At 46.7% G+C, this 15,909-nt stretch overlaps 2 protein-coding genes across 4 annotated transcripts in view; both read right to left on the reverse strand.

The window, feature by feature from the left end:
* Positions 1-789: 789 nt before the first annotated feature.
* On the reverse strand, positions 790-1,495 carry LOC308693878 (histone H1-like; the record flags this gene model as incomplete). The annotated part of the gene is made up of 1 exon (XM_081370988.1): positions 790-1,495. One exon carries the CDS (start codon positions 1,493-1,495, stop codon positions 896-898), a length of 600 nt encoding a protein of 199 aa, XP_081227114.1. The 3' UTR covers positions 790-895.
* Positions 1,496-2,765: 1,270 nt separating this feature from the next.
* Positions 2,766-15,909, reverse strand: part of pcsk7 (proprotein convertase subtilisin/kexin type 7) — a 29,160-nt gene continuing 16,016 nt past the window's right edge. For 2 of the 3 annotated variants that reach the window (XM_081371492.1, XM_081371493.1), the window contains exons 5-16: positions 15,543-15,633; positions 10,677-10,731; positions 9,705-9,843; positions 9,527-9,627; positions 8,898-9,065; positions 6,148-6,252; positions 5,937-6,039; positions 4,822-4,978; positions 4,637-4,731; positions 4,383-4,476; positions 4,086-4,203; positions 2,766-4,000 (exon numbers count right to left, since the gene is read on the reverse strand). In XM_081371492.1, coding sequence (XP_081227618.1) covers positions 3,785-4,000; positions 4,086-4,203; positions 4,383-4,476; positions 4,637-4,731; positions 4,822-4,978; positions 5,937-6,039; positions 6,148-6,252; positions 8,898-9,065; positions 9,527-9,627; positions 9,705-9,843; positions 10,677-10,731; positions 15,543-15,633 — 1,442 coding nt within the window. In that variant the 3' untranslated portion in view covers positions 2,766-3,784. The remainder of the gene's footprint in view (positions 4,001-4,085; positions 4,204-4,382; positions 4,477-4,636; positions 4,732-4,821; positions 4,979-5,936; positions 6,040-6,147; positions 6,253-8,897; positions 9,066-9,526; positions 9,628-9,704; positions 9,844-10,676; positions 10,732-15,542; positions 15,634-15,909) is intronic. The other variant, XR_014030562.1, reaches the window with a different exon arrangement.

Below are 15,909 nucleotides of genomic sequence, written 5' to 3' on the forward strand. Positions count from 1 at the left end.
TCATGTGTGGAGTAGGTTTAAAAGTATTTACTGATTAAAACTGTTACATTAAGTAGCAATTTGTACCAAAAAAAGAAAAGAAAAAAAAAACGAAACAGACAAACAGATTACAATTTAGGGTGATAACTAATTTCTGTAATAATGTTTATAAAAAACAGGTGTTTTGCCCCCTGGGTACAAATGTATATTATTCGCTGTTCCCAACAAAAGTGCTTCACCTTTCACACACACTGTATATTCTGCACACATTAACCGTCTGATACTCTACAGAATTATGTTCCTATCGTAATATTGGAGTTAAATCACTGCTTATTGTAGTTTCTATTGTCACAATTCTGTTATATAGATGTATTCTGTACTGTTATAAATCTGAACTGATTACTGTCTGAACCCTCATAACCTTTTTGGCCATTTTTACCTGTAATCAATTTCTTTTGACTCATTTTAGATATTTATAGTTACACTGTACATTAAGGTTCATTAGTTAGCATTAGTAAATGTATTAACTAACACAATCTAATAATGAGCAATACATATTTATTAATCTTTGTTAATGTTAGTTAATAAAAATCCAGCTGTTCATTGTTCATGTTTTTCACAGTGCATGAACTAATGTTAACAAATACAACCTTTGATTTTAATCATGTATTAGTAAATGTTGAAATTAATATTAAGTAAGATTAATAAATGCGGTATTGCTCATTGTTAGTTCATGTTAGCTAATGAACCGTATAGTAAAGTGTACCATTGTATATAGTTTGTTCAGCTCGCACTAGACCTCGTGTGTTTGCTCTTAAAGCGCGGGAGTGCTGCAGTTACAGTAGTGTACAGTGCTGCTCTTTACTCGGGTCAGTGGTGGCTCTGAAAAGAGCCGTTGAGGAGCAGCGAGGGTTCATCATCTCTTCTTGGGAGGTCCTCTTTTGGGCTTGGCGGCTGGAGGCTTTGCCGCCTTCGGTTTCGCCGCCTTGGCCTTCTTCGGGCTCTTGGCGGCTTTCTTCGCGGCCGCGGGCTTCTTCGCCTTCTTGGGGCTCTTCGTCGCCTTCTTAGCGGGCTTGGCGGCGGGTTTCTTGGCCTTCTTGGGTGATTTCTTCGCGGCTGCGGGCTTCTTTGCCGCGGCGCTCTTGGGCTTCTTGGCGGCAGGTTTCTTGGCCGCGGGCTTCTTCGCTTTAGGAGCCGCGGGTTTCTTCTTGCTCTCGGCTTGCTGCTTGTTCAGCTTGAAGGAGCCCGAGGCGCCGGTTCCCTTGACCTGCACCAGAGTCCCTTTAGTCACCAGGCTCTTGATGGCGATCTTGACGCGGGAGTTGTTCTTCTCCACGTCGTATCCGTTGGCCGCGAGCGCCTTCTTCAGCGCGGCGAGGGACACGCCGCTCCTCTCCTTGGACGCGGACACCGCTTTGACGATCAGCTCGCCGACGCCGGGTCCTGCTTTCTTGGCTTTCGCAGTAGCGGACTTCTTCTTGGGCGCTTTGGCCGGGGCGGGGGAGGTTTCTGCCATCTCTGTGTCTCTCTGATCGGATGATGATCCGCAGGCTTTCACACACGGTCTGCTTTCAGCGATCAATGATCATCAACGCTCGCGGCGGCGCGCTCTTAAACTACACATGAGAACCTCCTAGACTCAACCCGCGCGCTCGCTGTCTGTACGCGTCCACGAGCCGCGGACTCTTGTGTTTTCTTCTCGTACATTTGGGCCAAAACTGGAGCGATACAATAGTTTGTCGCGGTCAAAACAAAGTGAACAGCGAGCAGAGGTTCTGGGCCGACTGAAGCACAAGAACATCATCCAGAGTCTGTGACTCTCATCTCTGGCCTTTAATAATCCTCATCATCATCAATACTGATCACACAGAATTAATGTTTTACTTGTTTTCATAAGCGGATGCACATCATATCACCCCAGATATAAAAATGTAAATCATCATTTGTTTCTCAGGTTTCGGCTTGTGAATGATGATTGTGTTAAAGCTCTGAATGAGTTTCTCATATAAACCAAGTGACTTAAAAACAACTTATTTTTCTCACTATTTCTTATTTCCCTCCTTGTTCTAGCTCGTACTTTTCTGGACAATGTTTGAAACTCCGTATTGTATGTCTTATATCATTGCCTCCTTAAGACTGGATTCCTCCATAAGTCTCTGGATAAAATCATCTGCTAAATGATGAATGTAAATAATAAAGCGCAGGTCACTCACTGTAATATTGGTATATTTTGATTAAACCACTATTAAAAACTGATTCATGAAATAGTCATATATTTACAGTATATGTTGGATCTATTTGCACAGATGTTGGGGTTTTAGTCAGGCTATATTTAGTTTTCTGACCCAGGAATATATTTTTCTTACTTGTGGAGAAATGGGTCTCATGACACACAGTATTTATATTAATCATACTTTTCATAAGTTTCCTCATTAGTGAAGATATTTTGTGATTCACATAATACCAAATACCAAACATACTCCATTTTAATATAATTTTGCTCTGGGAGTATCAGTGTTTCCAGCTTTGTTCGGCTGGTTGGACTGAGATTTTGACAACATCAATGACACAAGGTTTTAAAGGAGTAGTTCACTTTAAAATGAACACGACTGATCAGACAAATATAATCAGAGTTATATAAAAGCAGTGGATTGCATCCAACAGATTGAAGCCCAACATCATGAAGTGCTCCACAGGGTCCAGAGGGTGAATGAAGGCCTTCTGAAGCGAAGCCGTGTGTTTGTGCATGTTCCTTATTGTAACCCATGGTAAAAGAGATGCTGAAACACTTTCCCTTTAAGTTTTTATTTAAACCACATTTTAATTCTTGTTCACAAAAATACCACACTCCAGTGTAAAAAACAGGCTAAAATCAGTAAAACAGCTGCAGTTACGCAGACGTCAGCTTTCAACAACCTCTAGGCTTCACTCTGTTGATGGTCCCTATAACTCATTCTGTGGACGAGGAGTAGCGCTGCACGCACACTGACTCTAGAGCGTCAGTACACTGATCCAGGATCAGCTGACGTGCAGTTGCTGCGCTAGCGTGCTCAGTCAACAGAAGCGTCAGAAGGGACCATCAAAACAGTGTTACCGATCTCGTTCCTTATTTCAAAATTCAAGTGTTGTAGGCATTTATACTCTGAAATTATCCAATCATGACACATTCAATGAAGCATGAAAAAAAAAATATATGTAAAAAATTTAATTATATTAAACTCCATAACATCTCTTTCACGCAGCCGTCACCAAACACACACTCTTTCAATCGAGCATCCACCCAATCTTACATGGAATAACCGTTTCACATACGGCAGACTCGCTCACTTCATCAGGCACTCTCATACGCTAACATAGTCAAGCACACATCTACGGGAGCTCGTCGCCGCCACAGAATTAAACACTTTAAAAGATAATTCAGACTTTTTATCTCACAATTGCGAGTTTATATCACGCAATTCTGACTTTATTTCTCAATTCTGACTTTATAACACATAATTGCGACTTTATATCATGCAATTCTGAGAAATAAAGTCAGAATTTCAATTATATTTCTGACTTTTTTTCTCACAACTGTGAGATATAAAGTCGCAATTGCGAGATTAAAAAGTCGCAATTACCTTTTTATTTTTTCACTCTGTGGCGGAAACAAGCTTCCATACATATCAGCAAATAAGTCAGAGAAAACAAAATAAGGCAACTCAATATAGAGCGTTTGCTCACATGCTCAAACAAAAGCAAAGTGCGACCTGACAGTCCGAACAGAAGAGATGGAGACTGGGAGACTGGGAGGTTTTCCTGAGTGCTACGTGTTCTCCTCCTCCTCCGCAGCGATGAGCGGGACCTTGGCCTCGCCGTCCGCCTCGGGCTGGATCTGCACCACCTGACTGTCCTCCAGGCCTATGGAGCCGCCGTCGCTCGCCCTCGCGCCGCACCCGCGCCAGTCCCAGTGCGTGAGGGCCACCTCCAGGGTGTAGTAGAGCGACCAGAAGAGGGCGAAGCAGCCCAGCAGCAGCAGAGACTGCAGGACACACAACACTGCTCATGAGTACACACACACAGATGTACTATACGTGTGCTGTTCCCTGTGTAAGTGCAGCACACACCTTCAGGCTGCTGGAGGTGAAGGGGCTCACCACCTCAGGAGGGACGTCTATGCCCGGCGGGCAGGGCAGGGCGAAGCCGCTGTGGAGGTACTGGCCCCCCATGGCCTCCTCAACCACTCTGCACAGGCAAACACACCTTCACACAAATGCATCGCCTACATACACACGAGTTAATACTGAAACTGTAAACCGTAAAGTCAGAGGTTCGTCATGTCTAGTCTAAAGATAAACCACATTAAAACAAGAATCTGTTTAACGGAGCCGAGCTTGTTTCCTCAGCGGTGTTCTTCATCTCACCTCTGCCTGTCCTGGACCTGCTGCGGAGACAGAGACGAGCCGTACAGCGTGAGCTTCCAGTACTTCAGGACGCCCAGTGCCAGAGTCGAGTCTCCTGAAACACAGATCTGTGGTGTGAAGGGCTGTACGGAGTGCCGATACACACATCTGTATATCGCTGTGACCAGATGCTTTCTTAACCGCTGTTCTCTGACCGCCGCCACTGCTGTTGTTGTGTTTATTTGTCATTCAGAGGAAAGGCGGCGATGTCTTACTGTGGTCGGTGACCTGTAGACTGTACTGCCCCTCCGCTCTCTCTCCCCAGCACCGCACAGTGGAGAACGTCCAGTCCGTCAGTCCAGTCGCGTCTCTGTTCAAACACAAACAGGGTCACGTCACACACTCGCACAGGCCGCCTACAGAACACACACACATGAGTTAGGAGTGTGTGGACGCTCACACATCCAGCGCTCGTCGGGCTCCGATCAGCGAGGTCATGCCGCTGGGACACACGAGCGAGACCTCCACGTCCCCGCGCCGGGGGTGTGCGATGGTCAGGGTGACGGACACGTGCTCCAGCGTCCGCATGCCGGAGCGCCGCAGCTCAGACCGCGACACTGCAGGGAGAGAGAACAGCTCTTTAGCTTTACTGCATTATAGACATTATAGACTGATATGAAGCAATTACAAAGAGAGAAGAAACCCTTGACGCATTCACAATGTCCATCTCGTGAGGCTGACGCAGATTATAGCGCTCACACAGCAGGTCTACATACGCAGAGTACTGGATCATCATGCGGACTCAAAAGTGTGGCATTAAATAGCTTAGATAATCAGGTTTTAGTCAGATGTACTTTCGGTCACTTTAGCCCCTTACACACACACAGATTCAGGAGAGTACTCTGGTAATGTGTCCCAGGATCACTTGAGTTTGCTTCTTTCACACTGCCAGAGATCTTCTGGAATCTCTGTGTGCGTTCACACACTTCCCGTAAAGACACGCGAGTCTTTCCGTGTCAAATCCACCATAGTTCATGTTGCAGAGGGGGTCAAAGTGGCCATTTCCACCTGAGATCTGAAGCTAATTTACAGGGGGGTAAAAATGACTTGGAAAGATGGCAGCATTGTTATCTTATTTTAATAGGTGATTTGTCAAATCTATTGCCTTCAGCGATCTTTGTTGCATATTCATGTCAACAGTGACTGTTGGAAATGAAGAAAAAAACAACAACACACATTTGCCCCAAGTTAGCATGCCTGTAACTCAAATATTAGAGATATTTTAATATCCTTTTAGACTTTGGTTCTCAATAAACATCAAATCATTTTAAAGGCACTATATGGTCCAATTCCAAAGATATGAGGATCTCAATCTAGAACATCTATTCCGTCATTTTAATAGAGTAAGACTACTAATAAAAGCTTGAATGTAAAAATAGCAAATTAGTGTCAGAGGAAGAAAATAAAAGCATAAATAAACCTCCGCTTTCTGTGCGTTGCTCCATTAGCTCTACCCACAATTCACCCTGAGTTCTGTTGTTTACCCAAAGAACATCCTGCATATAAATCTCTTACCATTCCAGGTGTGAGTGAGTGTTTTCGGATGGGCTGGGATGATCTCATTGGCCGCTAGAACTGGGCTCTGGTAGGACACCAGGAAGGGGACGGACTCCCAAACCTGCCAGACACACAGACACAGACTCTCAGCTTGATTATGCGAACTGTGTTTGTCTGAACGCAGCAGTGCTGTGATGAGCACACACACACACACACACACACACACGACCTTGGCAGCGTTGACCAGCCTCCAGGCGTTGAGCAACCCGAAGCCGTACATGTGGCTGTGATGGAAACCTGCTCCGTTCCTTCTCCAGTCCGCCTGCGCGTCATGCTGAACACACATCAGTAAAGCATTAAGATTAATAGTATAAATAATAAGAATAATAACAACAGCAGCAGCAACATTTTTCAAATTTTATTACTGATTGGTTATTCATCTTCAATAATTGCGCAATAACTTTTTTCTAAATCCAAACTGGATAAGCGTTTTCTGCCCTCGCGAGCACAACCTCCTGGTCGGGGCATCACACTATTCTCTATAGTTGGCCATAAAGGGCACGGTGGCCTGTGGTGACGGAGACGCTAGCCAGCTCTCTCCCCTCAGGAGGGAAATCTCTGGTTCCCGACACAGAAGCTGGCGTCTACAGCCGGTAGTTTATCCTTCCGAAGGAGGATAGGGGGTTATGGGATGACACATATGGGATGGGGAGCAATCTTATAGGGTCGTTCAACTCAAGGTCTGTGGTGGGGACTACATCTTTCCTGGCAAATCAGCTGTCTGGAAATGATGGCTGTTATTCTTGCCCTAAAGATTTCCTTGCAGACCTCAGGGACCGCCATGTGCTCGTCCACACAGACAACACATCGGTGGTCCCCTATATAAGGGTGTACTCACACTAGGCACGGTTGCCATGAACCGGGCCCGAGTACGATTGTCCCCCCTCCCCACTCCCCCTCTGGCCTGCACTCACATAGGGTTTCAGCATTCGTGCCGGAGCACGCTTACGTCATTATGGTGCAACGGTTTCGGGATAAACAGGAAGAGCGGCGCTCTCACTGAACACAATAGAGTCCATCGCTCTGTTTACTTTGCGGATAATTTTGAGTCGTTTGGTCCACAGCCCTCTCACAGCCTGTTGTTAAACAGATCTATCGCCTTTGTGGCACGAAAATTTTCACGTAATCGTGCTGCTCGGTGAGGAGGTTTGCAAGGTACCAGCTGAAGTGCAGCAAGGACTTTGCAGTTTTGATTACGGACTACAGTTCCCGACGTCACGCGTCCTGTTCCGTGCCCCAGCACGGTTAGCGCTCACACTGCATGCGAACCGCGCCCGAGTCCAACTGAACCGTGCTCTGGCCCACCTCTTCCAAGCGGGCCAGGGCCGGCTAATCGAGCCGCGCCCGGGCACGGTTCGGAGCACTCACACTAGTCAAACGAACCGCGCTTTGGTGGTCAAACGCACTCGGGCACGGTTCAAACTGGCTAGTGTGAGTACACCCTAAATCACCAGAGGGATTTGCACTCGTGTCCACTCTGCAGACTGCCGCACTAAATCCTCCTGTGGTCCCAGGCGAAGATACTGTCGTACTGGCTTACATCCCTGGGGCCCAGAGGACGGACTCCCAGTGGAGACAGGGCTGAGGGCCGGGGAATGGAGGATCGCTCTGCTCCAGGGGGCTCTGGAGAGACTTCACCAGGGCAAAGTTTGGCTCACCCTGATTGCAACGAGGTAGAGTGTGGATCTCAGATCGAGTGTCTCTCCTCGACGGCTCTTCTCTGGAGATGCCGATCAGGACGGACCTGTTGTCAATATTTCACCCCCGTCCAGAGCAATGGAAGCTGAGGGCTTGGCCTCTGAGGCGGCCCAGCTCATAGGCACCGATCTCTCAGCCAAGGTTGTGGAGACCCTTCTACACTCCAGAGCTCCCTCCAGGAGGACACTGTCTGCCTTGACACGACGAGCTTTCACCTCTTGGTGCACTGGTCGTCAGCTGGACCCAGTGAACTGCCCTGTTGGTACAGTGCTGGAGTTCCTGGAGAGCGGTTCACTACATTAAAGCTCTATGTGAGGCCATTGCTGGTTCCTTTGGGTGGTATGTCTTTAGGGAGAGAGCCCTAAATAACATGTTTCCTCCGTGGCTGAGGTCTGCAGGACGCACTAGGGAACCGGCATGGGCTTTGGCCGTGGTGCTTCAAGGCCTATCCCCGGCTCACTCTGAGCCTATTGAGGAGGTTCCAGTCAAGTCTCTTACTCTCAAGACGGTGTTCCTCCTGGATATTACTATTCTTAAAAGGATAGGAGATTACCAAGCTTTTTCGGTTTCCCCTTCGTGCTTGGACTTTGCGCTGGCCATGGTAAAGGCACTAATGTGGCCAGATCCATCATTCTCCAGGCCTTCTGTCCTCCTCCACTCCGGGATGCCGACCAGGAAAGAAATAATCCGCTGTGTCCAGTTAGGGCATCGGATGCCTGCGTCCACAGAGCTGCCCTGGGGTGTAGATCAGAACCACTGTTTGTGTGTTTTGGACCTCCTAATCAAGGGTCCCCTGCATCTAATCAGAGAATGAGCAACTGGACAGTGGAGGCTCTCTCTCTTGCTCATGAACCGAGCGGACTGCCTACCCCTTCAGCAGTGCGGCCCACTCCACCAGCAGCACGGCTGCCTCTAGGCCTTAGTGGCAGGAGTTTCACTCCAAGATGTTTGTGATGCGTATGCACAAGCCACGTATGAATGTAGCTTGAAACGGGTTTGTAAAAATAACAGATTTCACACTTGATAGCTATGACTGTCCTCCAATCGGATCAGCACTGACAGACTGAGCAAGGCTTTGGACATTTGGACAATATCTGTGAAATCTGGACCAGGTGTAGGTAAACGAGGAAAACAAACTAAATTAAACAAAGCATGCGTTCATTGAACAAATTAAATGATAACTGTGTTTTACAAACATGCTAAAAAATAAGTTTGCGTTACCTGTGTGGCGGTGTAGGTGATGATGTGCTGGACGTCCCGCCAGCTCAGACAGGGCCGCACCTGCAGCATGAGGGCCACCATCCCTGCGGCCAGAGGAGCCGCTGCAGACGTGCCCGTGTGCCCGTCAGTGCAGCCCGTGCCGCTCTGCAGAGACCAGTCCGACGTCACCTGGGCACACACACACACACGTCAGGAGAGCGCGCACACACACACACACACTCACACTCACTCCTCTCTAGCTAGATCTGAATGAACTCCAGTGTCAAATACCTGACACTTCTGTATACTGAAGTTTTACATTGTAATAGTGTGTTTGGTCCACTCGTCAAAGGCTTAAACAGACAGAGCCGAATCACTGTCATCTAGGAATAAGATCATGGGTGTGTTTGCATCCAGATCAACATCTTGTACCCATTAATCGTGCAGCTCTAATGTACACTGATGAACAACGCCATTCTTGTCTTAGGACATCTTTGATGAACTACTGTTGACTACTTTATATCTTTATTTTATTTTTTTGTTTTGTTTGTTTTTTAAACGTGTAACTCTGAATCAAAATATCTAAAATATCTTTCCTTCACCCAACACCTCCGGGATAGAGCAGGCGTTAGCGGGATGCTAATGCTTACGATGCTGCGCAGTTGTCTGCTTCCGCTGCTGAAGGTCACTGCTAGCATAGAGGCGCACTCCTCAGCGTAAAACGGCTTCTTGCCGTTCTCATCCACCGCTCCTGCAAGCACACATCACATGATACACATCTGAAGCGGACAGGGCTACACACTCGTGACGGAGCAGACAGAACTGTACCAATGGTCACGGTGTAGATGGAGTTAGCATAGCCGTCGTAGTTGCAGTTGTCGTCATACTGTCCTCCGTTGCCACTGGCCACAACGAAGATGCTGCCGAAACCTTTCCTGCCCGCGATCACGCCGTGCTGTAGCGCCGCCTGTGGGAGAGAGGACTAATGAGTGATTATTAGTAGTTTTGTAGTTCACCCAAAAATTAAAATTCTGTCAGTAATTACTCACCTAATACTAAATTAGATAATACTAAATTAAATATTTTTGATGAAATCTGAGAGCTGGATCACCTCTCAATAGGCTTCTCTGTTATTGACACTTGCCGGCCCAGAAAACTTATTAAAGACATCGTTAAAATAGTCCAAGTGACTCCAGTGGCTCAATCTTAAGTATATCAAGTGACGAGAAAACTTTTTGTGCACAAAAAGTAAACGTACAACACATAAGCGCTGTGCTGTTACATTACGTGAACTCACTCGAGGCCCAGAGAGAAGGAAATGAAGAGTTGAATAAAGTCGTTTTTGTTGTTTTTTATGCGCACAAAAAGTATTCTCGTCGCTTGATATACTTAAGATTGAGCCACTGGAGTCACTTGGACTATTTTAACGATATCTTTAATAACTTTTCTGGGCCGGCAAGTTTCAATAACAGAGAAGCCTATGGAGAAGTGATCCAGCTCTCAGATTTAATCAAAAATATCTTAATTTGTGTTCCGAAGATGAACGAAGGTCTTACGGGGTTGGAACAACATGAGGGTGAGTAATTACTGACAGAATTTTAATTTTTGGGTGAACTAACCCTTTAATTGTGTTTCTAAACCATCGCTGGCTGAGCTCTGATTGCTTTATTGATCTGTTAAAGCTATGGCCGAAGCGCCACCGCTGTGTGTTGGTGAAAGTACAGAGAACCGCTCATATGGTGAAGGCTTCATGAATCTCCTTCATAAACTGCATTACACTGATGAGATATTCAGACTGACCTTGCCCAAGGGATGAGGTCCATCAACCGTACGGCCATCATCATCCGGTCCCCAGCTACAAGACAAACCATACATGTCAGGTGACCATTCTCAGTGGAAACGTTGCATACGTTCATGGTTTATGAACTAACATATTCATGAATCAATATTAACTAAGATTAATGAATGCTGTGAAAAAAAGTACAGTTAATTATTAGTTGAATAAAGACGTAAAACGTCTCAGGTTACGACTGTAACCTATATCTCCTTTCGAATGGGAACTCGCACTGCGTCGATTAACGCTTTTAGGGAACTCCTCCCTGTGAACTGGTGTCTGAAATGCTTATCCAATCACGGCAATTGTTATTGGCCGGCAACAGCCCATGACCTCACTACTAGTGTGACCCGGCAGTACATAAGGGGCGCCTAGAGAACATGTCATCCACTTTTCGTCTGAAGGGACTGTTCTGCAGGCATCCCCGAGGCATGGCGAAAGACGCAGTGTCTCATTCCCTTTCGAAAGGGAACTCGCACAGCGTCGATGACGCTTCGGGGAACGATATACCAACGCCACTATGCTGAGGGAACTGCATGCCAATTTACGGCTGTGACAGAAACGTCAGAAATGGCCGTTTCACTGAAATGCAAATAAGCACTCCCCCTTCAGGTCACATACAGGCTGTTGGTGACAGTATTCCCTATGGCCACTGCCCAAGATATAAGACTCAAAGTGGCCTTTGAAGAACGAAAGTCTACCAAGGCCGCTCAAAGGCTTGGAACCAACAGCTTCCGTGGAAAGGGTTCCTTTAAGGGAATATGGACAGGGGGTCCAAAAGGAGTCCCATCCAGTCACTTTCTGAGAGGGACATGAAGTCAACCCCACATGCCACCAGAAAGGCTGACCTGGTCTAATTTACTGACTTGCCAACAACCTGTCAGTTTTTTATACAGAGTCTTTAACATTATTTGCCTCACTTGTGGAGGCATCCTATAGGGAGGACTGCAGATAGTGGCAGAGATCGCTCACAAACCGGATCATAGAGACGGGCATCCTGGAGAGAAGAACTCAGCATAGCGCTTTCTAACCCTCTAAAACGAGGGGAGTAACTCTACTCCATCTTGGGCACTCTAAAGGGACCCTAATAGGGGAGCGCCTCCAGCTCTAGGGCTGAACTAACAGGGAGGGCTCGTGAGAGTCCTTCGACCTTCCGACCAGACTTAAAGTTAAGTATTCATACAGAGCGATCCTCAGATGGATTCTGGAACTCTATGCTCAACCTGATAAGCACTGACCAGGCTCTGGGCTAGAAACGGGGGCTCCATGGGGCCTGCAAGGTGATACTTAATGCCTTTGCCATGCTAAGCATCCAACTCGTTTGGGAGCTGCCTTCAAGGAGGCCTGTTGAGGCCTAACTACTTGATAGCGGGACTGTTAGCAGAGCTAGCCTCAGAAGCCAGGTGCTCTCACAGACATCTCTGTAGACCTGGTTATACTTATTTAATATCAGGCAATGTACTCAGCAGAAGTGCTATCGACCCTTTAAAGCAAGGGGAGTACAGTCTTACCCTACCGGACTATCGAGGAGGCCTATAGCTTCGACAGTCACGGCATCAGCCCGGGCAGTGCATCAGCTCTAAGGGAGCGTACTCAACCATCCCAAGTGGGACGGAGTAACTAATCTGTCTCTACCTGAGCCTGGGTGTTGAAGGGTGATAACATAAATAATGACCCTAATGGATAAATAATGGAGTACTATCAGCTGACCCTGAGGAATGTATCAGGGTCAAGTCCTATTATCTTGTATTTTTCACAAGACAGGTTTTATATTCTCTACTAAACCTAAGGGAATGGAGGCCTCAGTAAGAGGCCAAGGACATTCAACCTCATGACTTGAATTATTATCATCAAGGGGCTCAGAGGAAAAACCCTATTTAGGCCTTGCTGGATAAACTAGCAACTATACTCAGCTCGGAGGGCTGAGCCCACTGCTTCTTCCTTTCTAGAGAGAAAGGCCTGACAACGCCCATGAGATATCGGCATGTGAGGCTTTTTGAAGGTAGCCTGCTACCCCAGCTGCTATCTACCCTGTAACACCACTAGCATTAGTACTAGAATGCAAAAGGCGGGCCTCTCGAGAGAAGAGAGGAGAGGTTGTTATTCACCCTCAGAGGAAGGGGGTCCTTCACTGATGTTTCTCAGAGCGTTTAAGCTGGATCACCTCTCTCAGATCCTTCTTCCGCGAGTCTCGCCTTCTCTGCGACCTGCTCCTAGGAGGAGAAGCGACTCTGGACCTCTGGCCCTGTCTCCGATCCTCGAACCGGGATGGGTCAGGACCCCCTGGCTGTCTGGGCGTGGATTCGGACCGCAGTGTTATGCAAGATTTAAATGCAGCAGAGCGTGCCTTTGCCTCCCTGAACTTTCCCATCACCGTCTTGACGGAGGTGCCGAACAGTTCAGAGGCAACACTGGTGCAACGAGAAGAAAGTCTTTTTCTTTCTCCCTGATGTCAGCCAAGTTAAACCAGCCTCTCCGCAACACAGCCATTGTGTGCAAGGCAGCACTAGCCAGACCCGCCACCGCTTACATACGCACAATGTAATTATTAGTGTCTCAGAAGGCAGGGCCGGAGCACTCAGTGCCGGTGCCTCTCCAGCCGTGAGCTGGTTCGCGAACATCTCATCAATTGGGGCATCGACACATACCCATGTTCGCGTATCCCCTCAGCATCAGCGTAGTTCTCTCGCTGACAGCGATGAATGCACGCTGAACACGGGATCTGCCATGCCTTTTCGATCTCACTGTATAGATCGAGCAGCGCTATGGCTCGAAAGAAACCGTTTGTCAAGTCTGCCAGGAGCTGAAGCCTCGCTGAAGTGCGTTACATAACACTCACAATCATACGCGGGGCAGGGTGGCTGTGAGGGATCGGGTTGTAAGTCCTCTTCACCCTCATCAGCCATCTCCTGCTTTCTTGAGCTGTCCAGCAGAGCACTCGCTGTCAGATCAGAGGACATTAGTGCAACACATCCTCATCCGGCAGCTTAAACTCGCGAGACTCAGAGGAGTGTGAGAGAGAACTCTCTCAAACTCCTCGCCAAGCTCCCTCTGAAACCCCTGGCACAGATATCTGTCCTGAAGAAGAGGGCCAGACGAGAGCGAAGTTTTCTCAAGGGAAAATCTCACAGTTGGCACAAGCAGTTCCCTCAAGAACTAATCGTGCTTGCTCTGAGCCCAAACAGTCAGCGCACAAGCTGTGTGACATCAGGTGTCAAGTACCTTAGACACGGATCCACACACTTCCTGAAGCGTTTTCCACAAGTTTCAGGTTGAAGCGTACAAACAGAACAGTCCCTGAAGTCTTAGTCTCTAGGCGCCCCTTATATACTTCTGGACCGCATTAGTAGTGACGTCACAGGCTGTTGCCGGCCAATAACGATTGCCGTGACTGGATAATCGGTTCAAGCGGAGCACTTCCCCAAAGCGTCATCCACGCAGTGCGAGTTCCCATTCGAAAGGGGACAGAAGACTTATGTACTTCAAATAGTTACAAATCGAGTCACAGTATCAGGGGCATAACAGGCAAACTGGCTGGACAAGATCTCAAAAGACACGTTCATTAAAACATGACATTGCAAGTGCTGAAATTGAAATTAAATCCTGTAGAAATATTGCTCACTGTTAATGTTAAAGGGGTCATATAATGCCATTTTTGTACAAGCTAATATGATTCTTTAGGGTCTAAATTAAAAGTTTGTAATATACTTTAATTAAAAATTCTCATTAGTATTGTAAGAAAACACTCATTTTACCTGGTCAAAAACAGCTCTGTTTTCAGCACGCCGTTTCAGTGCATGCGTCTTTAAATGATAATGAGCTTTGCTGACCCCGCCCCTCTGTTCTGTGCGTACACCGTTTCTAACACAATAACCACGCGTTGTTCATTATAAACGTGGGATTATGAATTATATTGAGAACGTCGTACATAGAAAACATGCCGTAATGTACCCTGAGTGTTAACCTTAGCATTCATCGTGAAGCCTGCAGCAAGGTTTGCAAATTTCGCAAAGATTAATATAAATACTAATATAAAGGTTAATAAAACATTACACTCACATCTTCTGGAGGTTCAGCAGGAACACGTTGGTACCGATCCGTTTTTTCTCGTTTGTAAAGCTGTCTGGTCTGAAATGATTCGCGCAAACATGAAAGCACAGACGATCGTGGGGAATCCCCGTGAGGGAATCCCCGCGTCAATCCTTTGGGCATATCGCTTCAAAAACAAAACTCAGCCACTGCATCTTCAACGGCTCGGATTTAGGAACATCCAAATGACTGCTGTGTTCCTTATTACATCTAAGAACTGAACACCACAATCGCTTAGACGCCATTCTGCTCCAGCATAACAACAATGGCGGACTACTATGACGACAGCTGTCACAGCTCGCTCAGGGCGGGTCTTGTGTTGAAAGACGGCTGTCAATCACAATAGCGGGAGGGGCGTACGATCTTATGACGTCACAATATCGAACGGCTTGATTTCAGAGAGGGTCAAACATATAAGGAGATTAAAACAAAACCACTGGATGGATTTTTATCATGATAGGATGGTTGTGTACAGGCACTGCCAACAGACATTTCAGTGCAATCAACTTGTAAAAGTGCATGTACCATTATATGACCCCTTTAAGTAATGTACTTCACTAACAAATGGAAGCTAGTTTTAAAGCTTTATCTTGTTTATTGTTTATCTGCCTAGGAAAATGAACATTATAGCCAGTGTAGGACTGACAGTATTGGCCATCAAGAGCGCTCAACTACAGCAAACGAGTAGCGTAACAGTGTTTAGAAGTGTGTGATTGCTGACTGATCTGGGCACAGAAACACACCTGCAGCTGTAGATGTGGTTGACCTGGTAGTGCTTGTTAAAAGCCACCGCCTCCATGCTGTCAGTGAGGGGTCCGTCCAGAACCCGGATGCCTGAGACACACACACACACACACACACACACACACACACACACACACACACACACACACCTGTAGTCAAGCATGACAGCAGGGCTGGGCAATGGAGAGAATATCACTGACGTAATACTAAAATTAAGCAACAAGTTGTATTATCTATTATATGTATTGAATATCAGCTGGATATCAATATGTCAATTATTATTTTAGCTATATCACTCAGCTCTACAAAGCATTACTCAGTGTAATGGGTAATAATCTCTATATTAACTCCTGGATTAAGGTGAGT

The sequence above is a fragment of the Scardinius erythrophthalmus genome (genome assembly GCF_964197995.2).
Source record: "Scardinius erythrophthalmus genome assembly, chromosome: 7".
Classification (NCBI taxonomy): domain Eukaryota; kingdom Metazoa; phylum Chordata; class Actinopteri; order Cypriniformes; family Leuciscidae; genus Scardinius; species Scardinius erythrophthalmus.